Consider the following 14970-nt stretch of genomic DNA (forward strand, 5'->3'; position numbering starts at 1 on the left):
AAAGTATACTCTCGCAAAGTCGACGAGATGCGATCGTTTTCGCTGGTAACAAAAAGAAAAAAAAAAATGTGTATCGTAACGAGTTGGTACGTAAAAATGATCGTTTCGTCATTTCCAGTTGAAACAAACGCGAACGATTTACCGTGAAATACGAAGGTAGGTTCTGTTGCATCGTCCGATTTCGAGTGCAGCGATGAAAAAAAAATGTACAATTAACGCGCGTAATGGCAAGGTGGATGTTTGGGTGTCGTTCTGGTACTTTTCGTCTGCTGACACATTTATTTAATCAAACGTACGAAATACGATGGAACTCGCATATATGTATAACGTAAATACTAATCGCAAAGATAGCAATGCAACGCTGCGAATCTGTTCGTCGCGTTTAAACTTGGTCAGTCTTAAACGAAAGTTCGCTCGGGAACCTCTGTACGCTTCTCTACGTTTTATAGAAAATAATCTTATGCTCGTACCGTCTTTAACGATTCTTTCGTATAGTCTGCTCTTAGTCGTTACTTTTAGACAAATCGCAACTTATTGTCTGATTTTTTGACCGATTACGCTTACGCGCATCGATAAGGCACTAGAGCGAGTACGCGACGCGATCAAGGAAAACGTCCGTAGACAAAAAGTCCATCTTCCTAGAAAATACTACAATTCGAGTCTTGTAAGACAAAAGAAAAAAAAAAAAAGAAAAAAAAGAAAAAAAAAGAAAAATAAAACGAAATTGGTTAAGAAGAAGAAGAAAATATAAAAGATAGGCGCAGCTTATTAACGAACTTATTAGGAAAAAAAGTAAAAAAAAAACCACGTTATCGTTACACGCACACGAATACGAAACTAACTATAAATTCGACGCACAATAATAAATATCAGTCGAGTTGGCGCGTTCTTCGATTCGGAACACGAGACTCGCGATTGCGATTACTCGATACACGCCTCTGGAAACGAATCTCGTTTTACGCAAAATCCGTACGATCGTCGTCGATGATAAATGTACGTATGCGCGAGCGAGAAAAAAAAAAAGACAAGAAAAATGTACGCGCGTGACAGGATGCGATCGAACGATCGGTACAATCACCGATCGTCCGATCGCGCTGCTCTGTTACAGCGTTCGAGAAGACAAATTAGTTTTCGATGACACGATGATATCCGAGAACGGTCTCGTTCACTTCCGTTTGCAGCAGAGGGTCCTTTCTCGTTTGATCGTGGTATAAATTCGAAAAATATCTATCACGCCTGAAAGTTGTGCCAATCGAAATATTCGGAATATTCGGTAATTGGATACACGCGAAAGATCGATCGTAACGGTGAGGCGGTGGCGGCGACAGCAGCGGCGACAACGATGAAGACGATGACGACTCTGGCAGCGACGACTCAGGCGGTGTTCGAATCAACGGGTCCTCGATACGTAGGAAATTCGGATAGTCGGGTCAATCGGTTCGTTTCAATCGATCTCGAGTTTCGGCGTGTAAGCGAGCAAGTAGGCCTCCATGTCTCCTATCTTATCGAAGTGTAGACGACGAATGTGTCGCAACCAATGAGCCTTTCGTTTACATCGTTGGGGACAAAAGGGACATTGAAACTGAGGTTCCTTGCCGCACTCCCAGTGAACGTGCCGCTGCAAAGAATCCTTCCTCATGTACGATCTTCCGCACGCGCTGCACCCGAATTGTCCCGGTGGTTTCTTTCCGACGTAGTTACAGGCCTTCGGTATCTTCAATTCGGCAAACGGCAACCCCTGATCCTGCATCTTCCAAGCCTGAACCGGCAAGTCGGCATTCTCCTCGATCGGCCTGTTGTTCTCCCTCGTCTCATCTGCAATCGGGAAAAAAAACAATAGCTTTAGGCTTGTCCCGTGCCTCGCGACACTTCTCCGTAACACCGTAATCGAGCACACACCTGGTACACGTATTCTGTTCGAAACGATCGATTTCGAATTTCTAAAAAGAACAAAATAGAAAAGGAAAAAAAAAAAAACAGAAAAAAGTCTCTTACGTGCTAGTGGGATCACGCTCGAATAGTAAACGCGCGTCGAGAACAGGACGAACAAAGTACGTAGTATGTACAACGTTTCGCGGTTGCACGTTTTTCACGTTTTTTCTCGAAGTACGTGCCGCCCCCGTTACTCTTCTTTCTCGACGCTCTCTTCGATCCGAACGTCTATCTTTTTCACGAATCGGTCGAACAACGTAACCGTTTACCGTCCGGCGAAACGATACGCGTAACGAAACGCGAACAGAAACGATGATCGTTTTGGGTTAATAAATACAAAGCATTTTTCTCGCAGTATTTCATCGGTCTTCGAGTTTACAATCGTTTCTCGGTTTTATTGGCGAGCTCGAGGAACCGCGTTCTCACTCGCGTCCGGTGGTCGGTTTCGAGTAGAAATCGGCCTTTTCGCGATCGTTGACTCTCAACACGAAACTGATCCGTTTCTTCTGGCTCGCTTCTGGATGCTGCGTGGCAAGATGCCTGAGGACGTTTCCTTTCTGATGGGAACGGTAATCGCAGAACGCGCAACGAAATTTCTTGTCCGTGCCGCACGTGCTTCGATGGTTCCAGCAAGATTTCGAGGACTTAAAATATTTGAAGCATTTCGGACACTGGTACGGTGTCGCTCGAACCATCGCGTATTCCCAGCGAACCGGATCACCTGAAAAATCAGATTACTACTGTACTACTGTTCCCTCTTCGCTCTCGTTGTCGCGAGAACCGAGCGACTAATCTATCGACGATTTTCGCGTTCTTCTTTTCGCTCGAAGCACCCGCGAGAACCTAAAGGTATCTCTCGATCGGTCGAAATCCGCGGCTATCTCGATAGGATCGTGAAATTCGAGCGAAGCCTGTTGAACGATCGTTCGAGACCGCGATCAACGTTTCGAACGGGAACGGAATCCTGCATAGGACTCTCTTTCGATCGGCTTCGTTCTCTTTCCTCCGGCGGTTACCTGAAACGAGAATAAACGATGTAGAGAAGAAGTTTCAAATACAACGACGGCATCTTGTTCCGAAACGAGCGACCAACGCCCGGTTAAGATCATCGAGCGAAAGGTACGCGACTAAGTCGAGAGTAAACCGGTGTAACGTGACAAGGTGCTAAACTTGAACGAGATGTTTCGAGTAACAAATAAGAGGTGCATTGGAAAGCGTAACTTTTATTCGCCTTAACAGAAGACAAACGGTGAAAACTGATTTTAGCGAGAAACTCTTGCCGTTACAAGGTTTTCGAACATCTTTTCTTACCGATATCGAACGAACGACCAACTTATATGCAAAAAATACTGAAAAACATAACGTCGTTCGAAACTAAATAAGCGAAATTAACACTTTGGTGCAGATCTGGTCTTATGCGTTAGGAATTAAGATTACACTGATCCGATCGACTCTTTGATCGCGACGATCGAACTTAAAAAAACAACGATTATACTAAGTAAATAACTATGCGCATACAATTTAATTCTAAACGAACGAAGAAAACGCGAGAAGACGAAGAGAATTTTCGGGATCGCGTTCCAAGTAAAAGTTCGCGGCGAACGATTAATATAATTAATCTTTATTCGATACGAATCTAATTCGGCGTTTCGCGTATTCGATCCGCGCAAAAGAGGCGAACGACGATTTGGAATCGTCGTAAAGCCGATCGAACGCTTTCGCGACGAGAAGACGAGAGAGTAAGGACGACGCGTCGCTGTCCACGCATCCGAGTCTCCGAAGTCTCGTCCGTCAAGTTGTCCATCTTCCTTTCCGTTTAAACTTTGCCAATTTCTGCGCGTTCGTCTCGTGTATGCTATAGTGCCTGAGTAAGCTGTGTTTGTGCTTGAACCTCGCCTGGCATAACACGCACTCGAATTGGGCTTCCTTTCCGCATTCGAGCCTCTTGTGCCGTTGCAACGATATTATTCGTCTGTACTGTCTGCCGCAGGCGTCGCAGGGAAACATCTCGAAATCGGTCGGCAGCTGATTCCAAAACACTGAAAACAAAAATGTTCGGTTAGTCGAACCGCCTACTCGTACGATTCGTTTTTCAACGCGCCAATGCTCAAATCGCTCTACGAACACGCCATTTTCTCTATCGGATCTTTTCACCTTCCTCTCTAAATCGCCACCTCTCGTCGAACAGAACCGAGACGCGTATTACAAAAAGCGATTTGGTGCGTGGAGGTGTGGGATCATGGAATTACACGTACGATCTTTAGAAAATAACCCGCAACAAAGATTGTCTTTTTATTAATAATAATAATAATAATAATAATAATTAATAATAATAATAATTAAGAATAATAATAATAATTAATAATAATAATAATAATAATAATAATAGAAATAATAATGTTAATAATAATAGTAATAATATTAATATTAATCGCTAATAATGGTGGTAGATTTTCGATAATTTGTCTGGTAAACCGTTCGAAAAAGAAAATTCAGGGAGTTAAAGGTCGGGAAGAGTATTTGGACGAGACGACTCGCGTTAATTCCTTGGATAATTCGGTCGATGATTTTGATCTTTGAGAAAACAGAGAGAGACGATCGATAAGGAGCCGAAAAGTTCGATAAGGAAGATTGAAAATGCTAGAGCGATCGGAAAACGTTGGACGCGAAGTCGTCTCGCACTGGACAACGAAAGGTACGAGAAAAATCGTGTATCCTGCTATATCCTACGCCTTTTCGTGGATGGGTGATAGATGCGAGCATCCGTAAATACTGATATCAAAAATACTGGACTCTGATCGAGGAGCGAACGGTCTCTCGACGAGCCCTTATATCTCTTCTCTTTCTCCGCGTATTCTCTTCGCGTTCTCTCCTTTTTCTCTCTCTCTCTTATTTTGCGCGCGTATAAACGTTCGTATAAAAATGGAAAAACAATTCTTCTAACATTAAGAATACGATCCTATACGTAGAAGGCATGCGAAAATTAAGGAATGTTCAAGTACTTTTTATAACTTACGAATAATTTTTTCTCTCGTAGAAGTCGAACGAGAGAGCACGAGCGTAAAATATCGACTGTTTTGTTCGTTCGAGCGCGCTTGCTCGAACTATCCGTTCGTCGGAGTAAAACGAAACGAACTTGGTCGCGAATAAATTTGCACTTTATCCGAAAGGATCGCGAGACTATTAAGTATTTCGTCGATACCGGGCGCAGTCGCGATCGTTACACGATCACGATTTGCACGGTGATTCGTGACGGTCGTTAAGAAATACGACGCGGTGCATGATTTTCCTCCTTCGTCGTCCCAATCGTTTCTTGATCGTGTACCTATCGTCCAAGACGCGTCGACTTCGGTATCGAGTTCGGTACCGAGTTCGGTACACCCGAATTTTAACCGATCGATTTTATCGAGGCAATTTCGCGCGAATCGCCGATGAAACGCGATAGATACACGATCGATTTGCGATGCGCTCGCGCGTTTCGATTCTATCGAAAAAAAGGCACGTTTTATCCCTCGTATCCGTAACACGTACAGAACTCTACGTCGCTTGCTCGCGTTACGTCGTTCACGTAAAACGCGAATTTCGCTATCGAAATTACCTATCGTCTAAGGATAGAGTAGAAAAGTAGTAGAAAAATACGTGAAAATTGTACGGTTAAAAAATTTCAAAAGTGGTAACACGATTGTCAATTTTCTGGAATGAAACCTCTTACGAAACGCGTTGTTCCGCGGTTCGTGGTACGATCGTCGTAGAAATCGGTTTTGCCTCGAGCGATTCTTACGGAGTCTAAGAACTTTTAAATAAACGTATTCTCGCGCGATAAACTCTTGTATCATCGAGGTAACGGCAGTTCGTATTCGAGCTGCTAAAACGAACGCTGCTCTCGGCGTTTTTCCCGTTTTCGTTTACCTATGTACAAAAGACCGATTCCGGTTCGCGTCGTAAACGAAAGAGACGAGAGGCAAGAAGAAACGTTTCCGCTGTTCGTCGCTACCCGTACGTCGATCCGTACGGCAAGCGGAAAAGAAGAATACGAGCGAGTTTCGCGTAAGAAGACAAAGGAGAGAAGGAGACGGGGAAATTTCCAAGACGATCGTGCGAATCGGCGGAAACGGGTGTCGCGCATTACGCGCCCTCGTCGTATTCGATCTTTTGATGATGTCGCTTGTAGTGCACCGTCAGATTGCCCCGCTGCCTGGCCTTGTACGGGCACTCGGGACATTGAAAAGCAGGAGGTTTTCCACCGCACTCGACCATCTCGTGACGGCGCATCGTGCTTTTCCATCGATAACCTTTGCCGCAAAACCGGCACCTGAACTTGCGTTGTTGCTCGTGCGGCACGCCCATGTAAATCACGCTCAGATCGCGCGGTTGCGGCAAAACTTCGAAAGAATCGGGAAACACGACTTCGCGAGTAGAACTACGACCACCGGTGTCGTTTCCGCTGTCGTAATTTTTAATGTCTTTGTTGTCTCCGGCATTGCTGCCACTCACGCGTCTACTCGACAAAACCACGCCGCTTCTCGCCGTAGCCATCATGCTCGAACTCGAACACCGACTCTTCTTGATTCCCTGTTGCAGCTGTTGAAGCGAGTGTTGTTGCTGTTGCTGCTGCTGCTGCTGCTGCTGTTGATGATGATGCTGCTGCTGCTTGTAATCCGAGCGTAACAACGACAGTAACGCAACCATTCCTGCAACAGGTCCCGACGCCAAACGAGACGCGAGATCGAGGTAGAAAGTTATTTTATTAAATCAAAAGAAAATGCGGATGGGGCATCGAAAATGCAAAGTAAAAGGGACAGGTGATGGAGCGGGAAGAAGGAAAGAGGGACGAGGTATACGAAACGACGAAGAAGGAGAAACGGAAACGGAGATATGCGATCGAGACAGCGAATTATCTCGGCCGATACACGGATAGTTGTTGTTACGCGACTGGCAAGAGAGATCAGTGAGATTAAACCCGTAACCAACCCAACACATAACGTATCAGCCAATAGCCCGAGAGATAGGTGCGCCCAGGATAAAATTTTGCCGTGTTTACGTGAATAGGCGTGAAGTTTTGATGGTCGCCGCGAAAAGATGGAAAGACTCGTTGCTCCCGAGTATTCTCGAAAGTATTCTCGGAAGTATTCTCGGAAGTATTCTCGGAAGTGTTGTCGGAAAAGCGGAAGAGCGACAGTCTTTCCAGCTTCTCCGGGTCCGGTCTTAAATGAAAAGATGCCAATTCCCAACCCTCCACAACAAGATTACCAACCAGGATGCTTCGATGATCGTGGGATGATCTCGTTACGTAAACCCGTTCAAACGAACGTATCAATGTACAGATAATAGGTGTCTCGTTGAATTCGTTAAATTAATGCGCAACAACGTAGAGCGCGAGGTCGTCTCGTCGAGACGCGTCTCGGTTCGAATTGCGCAGACGGATTCGCATTTTAAACGCGAAATGAAACGCGAAATGGAACACGAGGTATCTCTTTTTCCGCGCGCCGATCGCGACGCACTCTCCTCGTCGGAGACGAGGCGCGCGACCTACCCCGAAACGAAATCGCGCGTTCCGGAAGGTTGTCTCGCGAACGGATGCGTACAGATTCGAACAGCAAGGTGTGTCGGCGTTGATCGACGAGCGTTGCCAAGGGTTCCCGCGACGACGTCGTTTACCTGCAAAATCGATTTACGAATAATTAGTAATCGCGAGAATCGGGGGCCGAACGGTCCGCGATCGAATCGAAACTCGGTTCGGGGAAACGTCAAGGAACGATCGTGGTTAGGAAAAGACACGAATACCTTTTATTCGGCATCGGTTACATTATCCATACGTGAACGTCGATTAACTCTTCGAAGCGACAAACGTTAACATACAAAAAGGTCCACGTTGCGCGGACACTTTATTCTTATAAAATATGACAAAATAGGTTTTATTCGAACGATCCGGGACGCAGTTCTTCGGTGAAACGGCCGAATTATCACTGGTTTAACGCGTAATTCGCAAACGGGATACAAGGTGAACCTCTGTTGCTCGAATAATAATAACAACGATAATAATTAATTAATTGATTAATTAATTAATTAATTAATAATAATAATAATAATAATAATAATAATAATAATAATAATAATAATAATAATCTGACGAGGTCGCGCATTTAATCGGGCATCAAGTTAAGAGTTAATAGGTATAGCGAGGGAGCGGCAGCTTTTGATCGGAGTCGGTTACGTAACGACTCGTCGCTTTGCTGTGCTTGTGCAACACGTGGGAGTTCAAGTTGAACTTTCTCTTTGAACTGAAGCGGCAGTAGGGGCAGTGGAACTGTGGCAGCACGCCGCATTCCAGTTTCAGATGCCGGTACAGCGAGGACGCGTTCGAATAGATCTTCTGACACTTCCCGCAAGGGTAGCTTCCCCGTAGCTTGGTCGATGTCCGAGCCGGACGATATCGTCGGAAATCTGCGAAAAATCGTTGCGTCAGCCAACAGCAATGCATCCACGGTGACGTGTTACAGAAAACGACATTCAAGAGCAAACACTTTCGGCTTTGCTTATCCGAATCGGATATCTTTGTTAGAGAGTTTGTTGCGCGGGAAATGAGAACGACGATGATCGGGTGAGCTCGAACGTGTTGCCTAGCGAAACGCGAACCGTGGAAGAAGGGACGAACGATCGCGGGATCGACCAGAGTGCAGGCAGCCTGAAAAACGAGTCGCACGAGGACCGTTAGAAACGACAGGGACTCCTCGCTCCTCGTAAACGCATTCCTCTCTCTTTCTCTTTGGTGTCAGAATATAATGCAACGTTTATTTCTCTAGAAAAAGATATCTGAAATAACAAGATGACAGATTTCGCAGGATCGGCGCGAGCGTGTTCGTCGATATCGTCGCGTTCGCGATAGGAAAACGAGGCGGATCAATTGTTTACGTTGTACAGCATTTTGTAGTGAATTTGTCGGATGAATTCGCCGTTTCCGGACGTTAGGAGTACGGGCCAACATTCCGGGCTCTCTCGAACGTGTCGATGCAACGATTTCCTCCATTTGTACGACTTTGAACAGGCCAAACAGGTATTCCACTCTGAAAAAGAAACGCGTTCGTTTGGTGAATACACCTTGAACCGAACCGTGGCCCACCGCGTAAGCGTGCAAGCGAGTCTTTACGTCGCGATCGGGTGCGCGTTATCCGTGCGCGTGAACCAACCTGTTCCCCTCACGGTCGCGTTATTCGCTCGATCGAGAGGGTGATCGGGCTCGGTCGAGGAAGAACGGGTCGCGAACAACCTCCGACACGCTCCATTCTTATTCTCGGTCCGGCGAACTTTGCTCGAGACGGATGGTTCGATGGCTAATTCCAACGAATTTATTTACAAAGCACGCGCATCCGAAAGAATCGTACACCGCGTTACAGACGAGTCTTCGATTCTTCGATTCTTCGAACGAAGAAAGCGCGCGTCCTCTCCTTTTCCAGCTCTCGAACGGCTCCTCCTCGGCTCCATTCAACCGTGCTTTTTGCGCATGTGTTTCAGTAAATTGCACCGTAACTTGGTTCTCTTCGGGCAATAGGGACACTGATATTTCGGCGCCTGTCCGCATTCCTCCCTCACGTGTCTGGTCAACGAGCTGTAATACATGTACACGTTCCCGCAGCTCTTGCACGCGTGCAACTGATTGCCGATTAGACAACCTGCAAGCAAAATCGTAACGTTCGATTAGTAAAGATCGAAACCGATCGGCTGACTCGGCGAACACCGATACCTGTACGCGTCGATTCCCCCCTTCGATCGTCTTCTCGCGTTTACCGAAAACCCTGCGAAAAATATGCGGAGAGAAAGACGGACGACGATCGAGCGGAAAAATTCGAGGAAATTCGTGATCGATCGGGCCGAATCAGTGTTCGCCTATCGGCTCGTACCACCGGCGGCCGACGATCGACGGGGTCACGAGACAGGGAAGCGAGGTAGATATACGGGGTTGCGATTAATTTGAATCATGCGATCGTTAGTAGCCTCGCGTTACCGTTTCGCTCCATCTCTCGACGAGTTTCGATCGTTCCGAACGAGATCGAACGAAGATACCAGGATAGGATACGTTTGCGACGAAATCGTTGCTTCGACGTCACTTTATTCAGATCAGCTCTGTGTCTCGCCGTGTCTCGCGTCGCTGCTACGCAAACACACTCGCTGTACGCGTATATGCTTCTTCGACGAACGATTCGACGAACGATTCGACGAACATCGGAACCGAACGGTCGCACGCGAACGCGAACGAACAAACAGTTTTACGCGCGAGGAGCACGACCCCTTCAGATCTTCGTCACGCAACCGTGCTCTTTCTTCAGATGGTTCAGCAGGTTGAACTTCATAGGCATGATACTGTGGCAAAAGGGACACGTGTACAAAACCCTGCCGCATTCCTCTCGAACGTGTCGATTTAGGGCCATTCTCGACCTGTACGTTTTCTTGCACTCGCAGCACGCGTGGAAACCTGAAAGGAAGGAAGAAACGAAGCTTTAAATACGCCGCTCTTTCACGCGAGTTTCGTCGTTCACGAACAAGAAGCTTTCGCCCCACAAAAGCAAAGCATACTATCGATCGATCGCGTTCGCCCTCTCTCCTATATCCTTTCTTGCCTTTCGCTCTCTTCGCTTTTCCGCCGCTTCCTCCTTTCTCTCATTCGAATCCTCTCTCCCTCGACAACGTTCTTCTCGGTTTCGCGCGGATAACTCTATCCTCGATAACCTAACGCCTAACGATCGAAAACAATCTCTCGCGTTCTCTCGCGTTTCGTTTATTAACGCGACCATACATCGACATCGCGAAGGTTACCGATACCGAACATGCAGATTCCTCGCGCGTTTCCTCGATAGCCGAGTTATTTCACCGGCTATCGCGGTGGTTAGACGAGTCTCCGTTCCGAAACCGGTCGATCGATTTCTAACGCGACAATCTTGTCCGTGCTTTACTCGCAAATGACGAACAAGACTGTCTTTCAAGTTCATCGAGCTCGGACAGTGGGGACAACGATACGGCTTCTTTCCGCATTCCTCGCGTTCGTGACGAGCTAAGCTCTTCTTCCACTTGAACGTCTTGCCGCAGGAGTCGCAACGGTAAAGAAGGATCGCTGAAACACAGAAAATCGATCGTTCGTTATTATCCACGATTTCCGTCCATCCGTTCGCGTCTCCTAACACCTTTTTTCTTCCGTCGGAACTCCGGCACTGTTTCGCGGCAGATACCAAACGAACAACAATAGAAGGAGAAGAAGAAGAAGAAGAAGATGATGACGATGAAGAAGAAGAGGAAAGAAAGGTCTTAATTCGTTGGACGAAAAGAGATAGCGACGTCTCTTCTCGTCTCTCTCGTCTGTGGACAATGACATCGCCTATTCGATCGTTTGCGATACTCATGTGTTTCTTTATTTTTTGGTATTACGAAAATACATGCATTTACGAGTAATAGCGGTTACGAAGGTGAGCCGATCGAGAAGCAACGCGGCGGCGTTGTTCGCGCGATACGAAACCGAAGAAGGTGTCCGTGTCTAAACTCGTTATCGACGAGGAGCGTTTCGCTAGCGGTCGAACGCGTCCCACCGAACTTCGCTGCTCGCTCGAGCAACGAAAACGACAGCGAAATCGGGTGGAAGCGTAGGCACGAGAAAACTTCGAGACTGGAGAAGTTAAGGCAATCGGACGACGCGTCGCTCGGACGCGAAATCGAGGACTGTCGAAACGACGGGTTCAAGTGTTCGGCGAGGTGACCTTGAAGTGCTGCTCGGCCTGATGAGCGTGCAGAATGAAGGCCTTGAACGCCGCGAACGGACACAACGGACACTTGAACTGAGGCGGTTCGCACTTGTGCTTCAAGTAGTTGCTCCACATCTTGTAGAATTTGCTGCACATCGTGCACGTGTAGCCGAGAACTTGGTCGCCCATGTACATCTTCCGGTAAGCTGAAAACAGAAGAACCAAGTTAGTCTCTCTCGTACGCGGCAATGCGCTTTCGAAGCGCGCCGATTCCAAGAGCACGCTTTTCGATCGCTCTTCGACTCGTCGCATAAGAGAACGGATCTGGTGTGATTGGGAGATGCCGAGAAGGATTCAGAGAGACGATCAACTCGTTCAACGCAATCCTGCGAAATGTTTGTTTTATTACAGAAAACAAGCGCGTTGTCGCGCCGTTGGAGGAGCGTAGGCGTAGATAGTCGATAAACTACAGGATAAACCGTCGAATATACAATTACGATCTACTCGCGGTACACTCCGCTCTCTTCCTCTTCGTTTTTGTCACCGCTGCTTCCTCGCGAACGCGTGTCGCGCCTCGTCGAATACGCCTGCGACGACTAGCGTTTATCGTCGGAGGATTCCGTCGGAGTAGTTCGCGCGCGAAGCGACGAAAACGGAAGCAACCAAGAATTCGACGAATTCGTTTATCACAGGCTTTCTCGGAGAAGCTCGAAACGCTAGTCGTCGCGTACTTCTCTCCGTATTCGAATTCGAACTTTCGTAGCGTTTCGTTTGGGGGAAAAAAGAAAGCAGAAAAACAGAGGCAGAGAGAAAGAGCTCGAGCTCTCGTTCGATTTCGCGTTTCGAGCGCGATCACGCGTTAGCGACAGTACCCTAACGATTAAACACGATACCTTCCTTCTTCCGCTTCTTCGCCGTTCGATTCGTTCGTCAGTCTTTAAAGGTCTAGGTCGCGTCGGTCGTGGTAGGAACGTCAATCGAAAACGAGTTTGTGGTGTTTCTTTTTGTGATTCTCGATGCACCACTTGTGAGGACTTTTGTACGGGCACACTTCGCACGTGAACTTTGGTTTGGCATTCACGCACTCGAACTTTCGATGCCTCCAAAGAGATCTGTGCACCGCGTACGCCTTGCCGCAGTCGACGCAAACGAAACTTCTTTCTCGTTGTTGCTGATCGATCCTTCGAGAGAGTTTGTTCGCCGCTTCGAAAACGTAGAATCTCTTGTACGGCCAGAACATCGCTGAAACAACAACACGAGACTGGTTAATGCGACCGATCGACGACGACCGCGCGTCGCGAAACGAAAAGTAATCGGTTTCTTTATTTTTTTTTCTCTCTCTCTCTCTCTCTCTCTCTCTCTCGACGACTATACGCATAACGCGATCAACAAATTTTTGTTCTCTCTCTACTCGCTCTCTGTCCGCGCGTCGTCGACGACGCTCGAGGAACCTTCGCTCTCTTTGTCCGGACGAGTCCTGATCGTGAGAGGTGGCCTGAAATTTCGCGAATCTACGCGATCGAACTTACACGGCTTAATCGTTCGCTACGATCGTTTGTTCGAGGAAACGAGTTAATTTATTGTAACGCAAAACGATTTACAGCTGTTGTTCTCGACGACACCGATGATACTCGCAATGTCGACTTTCGCGAACTGACCCTTATAGAATACCTGCTTTCCTCCGGGCGAACGTTCGCCGGACGGATACTTGCTAATTCGGTAGCGCGATTCGACGGAATGAACGAGGGTGAAGGGTAAAAGATACAATTTCGGGCACGTACGGAACGAACGTAAAAATTGGCTGGTCTATCGCTTGAGGGCGTCGCTCGCGTCGATAGACGTCGCTGTCGCGGCCGCGCTCGAGTCGTCGGCCGAGCGATGAAAAGTCTTGGCGTGTCTTCGCACGCAAAACGAGTAATTGCTGCGAAAGTTGCAGAGATCGCAGCGAAACTTGAGCACGCCGGTGTCGTGAACGTTTCGAACGTGTCTCTCCATGTTGGCCTTGTAGGTGCTCTTGTAGGGACAGAAGGAGCAAGCGAACTGCGAGTTTCTCGGATTCATCTTGCAACCGAACTGCACGTGCCTCCTGAGCAGGTTCTTCAAGGGGAAAACCTTCTTACAGAAAGCGCACATGTGACGCTTGTGAGAGTTGGGCACCGAGTGCGAGGATTGCGGCGCCGCCGCCGCCGCCGGCACTTTGAATTTCTCGAATTCCGGTGGGAAATGCAATCCCTCGTAGCTGTCCACGTAACCCCGTGCCTCCCAAACGCCTGCAACAAACCGAAACGAAAACGATGAAAGCGAGTTCTCTTGGACGCGAACGCACCTTACGCGCTGGACGAGCAGCTCTTTTTATAATCGCGACTACGACAACGCATCGAGTGCGATCTCGTAGCGTTTCGAAAGGTATCCTGGATCGGAGCGATCGGCACGGCTGGAAACGCTGGCACGTTAACGACCGGCTGATGGAGACGCAACACAATGTGTATCGAACTGTGTCGTGTAACACGATGCTTGTATTTATTAAATAACCGAAAGTGAACGGAAAAAGATAAAGAGAAAGAGAAAGGAGGAACAGAGAAAAAGCCAGTTTCGGTCTCGTTTCGATGATCGAACGATTCGACGACGGCGAACAACGATACGCTAAGCCAAAATCCGAGAATGCACGTGTCTTATGTGCCTGAAGAGAATGTCCTTTCTGCTGGTCCTGTAGTCGCAGAGTTTGCAGCGAAACATGGGCGGTAATCCGCAACCGGTGCTCAGGTGACGCTGAAGGCTCGCCTTCCAGGTGTAACCTTTGCCGCATTTCGGACAGACAAACACGGGCTTGCCGGACTGATCCGGCGACACCGAGTCGTCCAACTGGAGGTCCGACTGACCGCCCCCTAAAAATCAAAAGCGTTGGCGTTAGAAAAAAATATCATGCTGGTCGATCGCTTCGAATCCAACGGTCGAAGAACCTGTTCGGTGAAAACGGCCAAAACTCGCGAGGAATCGTTACGATCGCGTCGCGAGATTGGGAATAGCGGAAAGAAGAGATCCGTACCTGCGTGAAAGTACGACACGTTTTCGTGAACGATACGTTTATTGGAACTCGCATGATCGATAACACAACATGTACAACTTACTAATAACGCGCGTATTCGAACGTCGTCGTCCTGATCGCCGCGCGCGAATCGACGAGGACGCAGAGGTTCGCTCGATCGATACGACGACGAATACCGCGAACGGTTCGAACGGTTCCAGCGGCTCGAACGGTTCGCGGTATCGTGCCGTACCGCGCAACGAACGCTAATGAACCTCCTCGATC

General features: G+C 47.8%; 1 protein-coding gene across 3 annotated transcripts; it reads right to left on the reverse strand.

Annotated features, from left to right (window-relative positions):
- Positions 1–4365: 4365 nt before the first annotated feature.
- On the reverse strand, positions 4366–9418 carry LOC100878872 (uncharacterized). 3 transcript variants are annotated; one of them, XM_003707545.3, is made up of 4 exons: positions 9120–9418; positions 8845–8996; positions 7466–8376; positions 4366–6623 (listed from the first exon to the last, which is right to left on the reverse strand). In XM_003707545.3, the coding sequence occupies exon 4, from the start codon at positions 6619–6621 to the stop codon at positions 6058–6060; it is 564 nt and encodes a 187-aa protein (XP_003707593.1). In that variant the 5' UTR covers positions 6622–6623; positions 7466–8376; positions 8845–8996; positions 9120–9418; the 3' UTR covers positions 4366–6057. The 3 variants fall into 3 exon arrangements, with proteins under 3 accessions (XP_003707593.1, XP_076395693.1, XP_076395692.1); XM_076539578.1 differs by having other exon boundaries at positions 7466–7590; positions 7717–8996; XM_076539577.1 differs by having other exon boundaries at positions 7466–8996.
- Positions 9419–14970: the final 5552 nt, after the last annotated feature.

Source organism: Megachile rotundata, chromosome 14 (genome assembly GCF_050947335.1).
Source record: "Megachile rotundata isolate GNS110a chromosome 14, iyMegRotu1, whole genome shotgun sequence".
Lineage (NCBI taxonomy): Eukaryota > Metazoa > Arthropoda > Insecta > Hymenoptera > Megachilidae > Megachile > Megachile rotundata.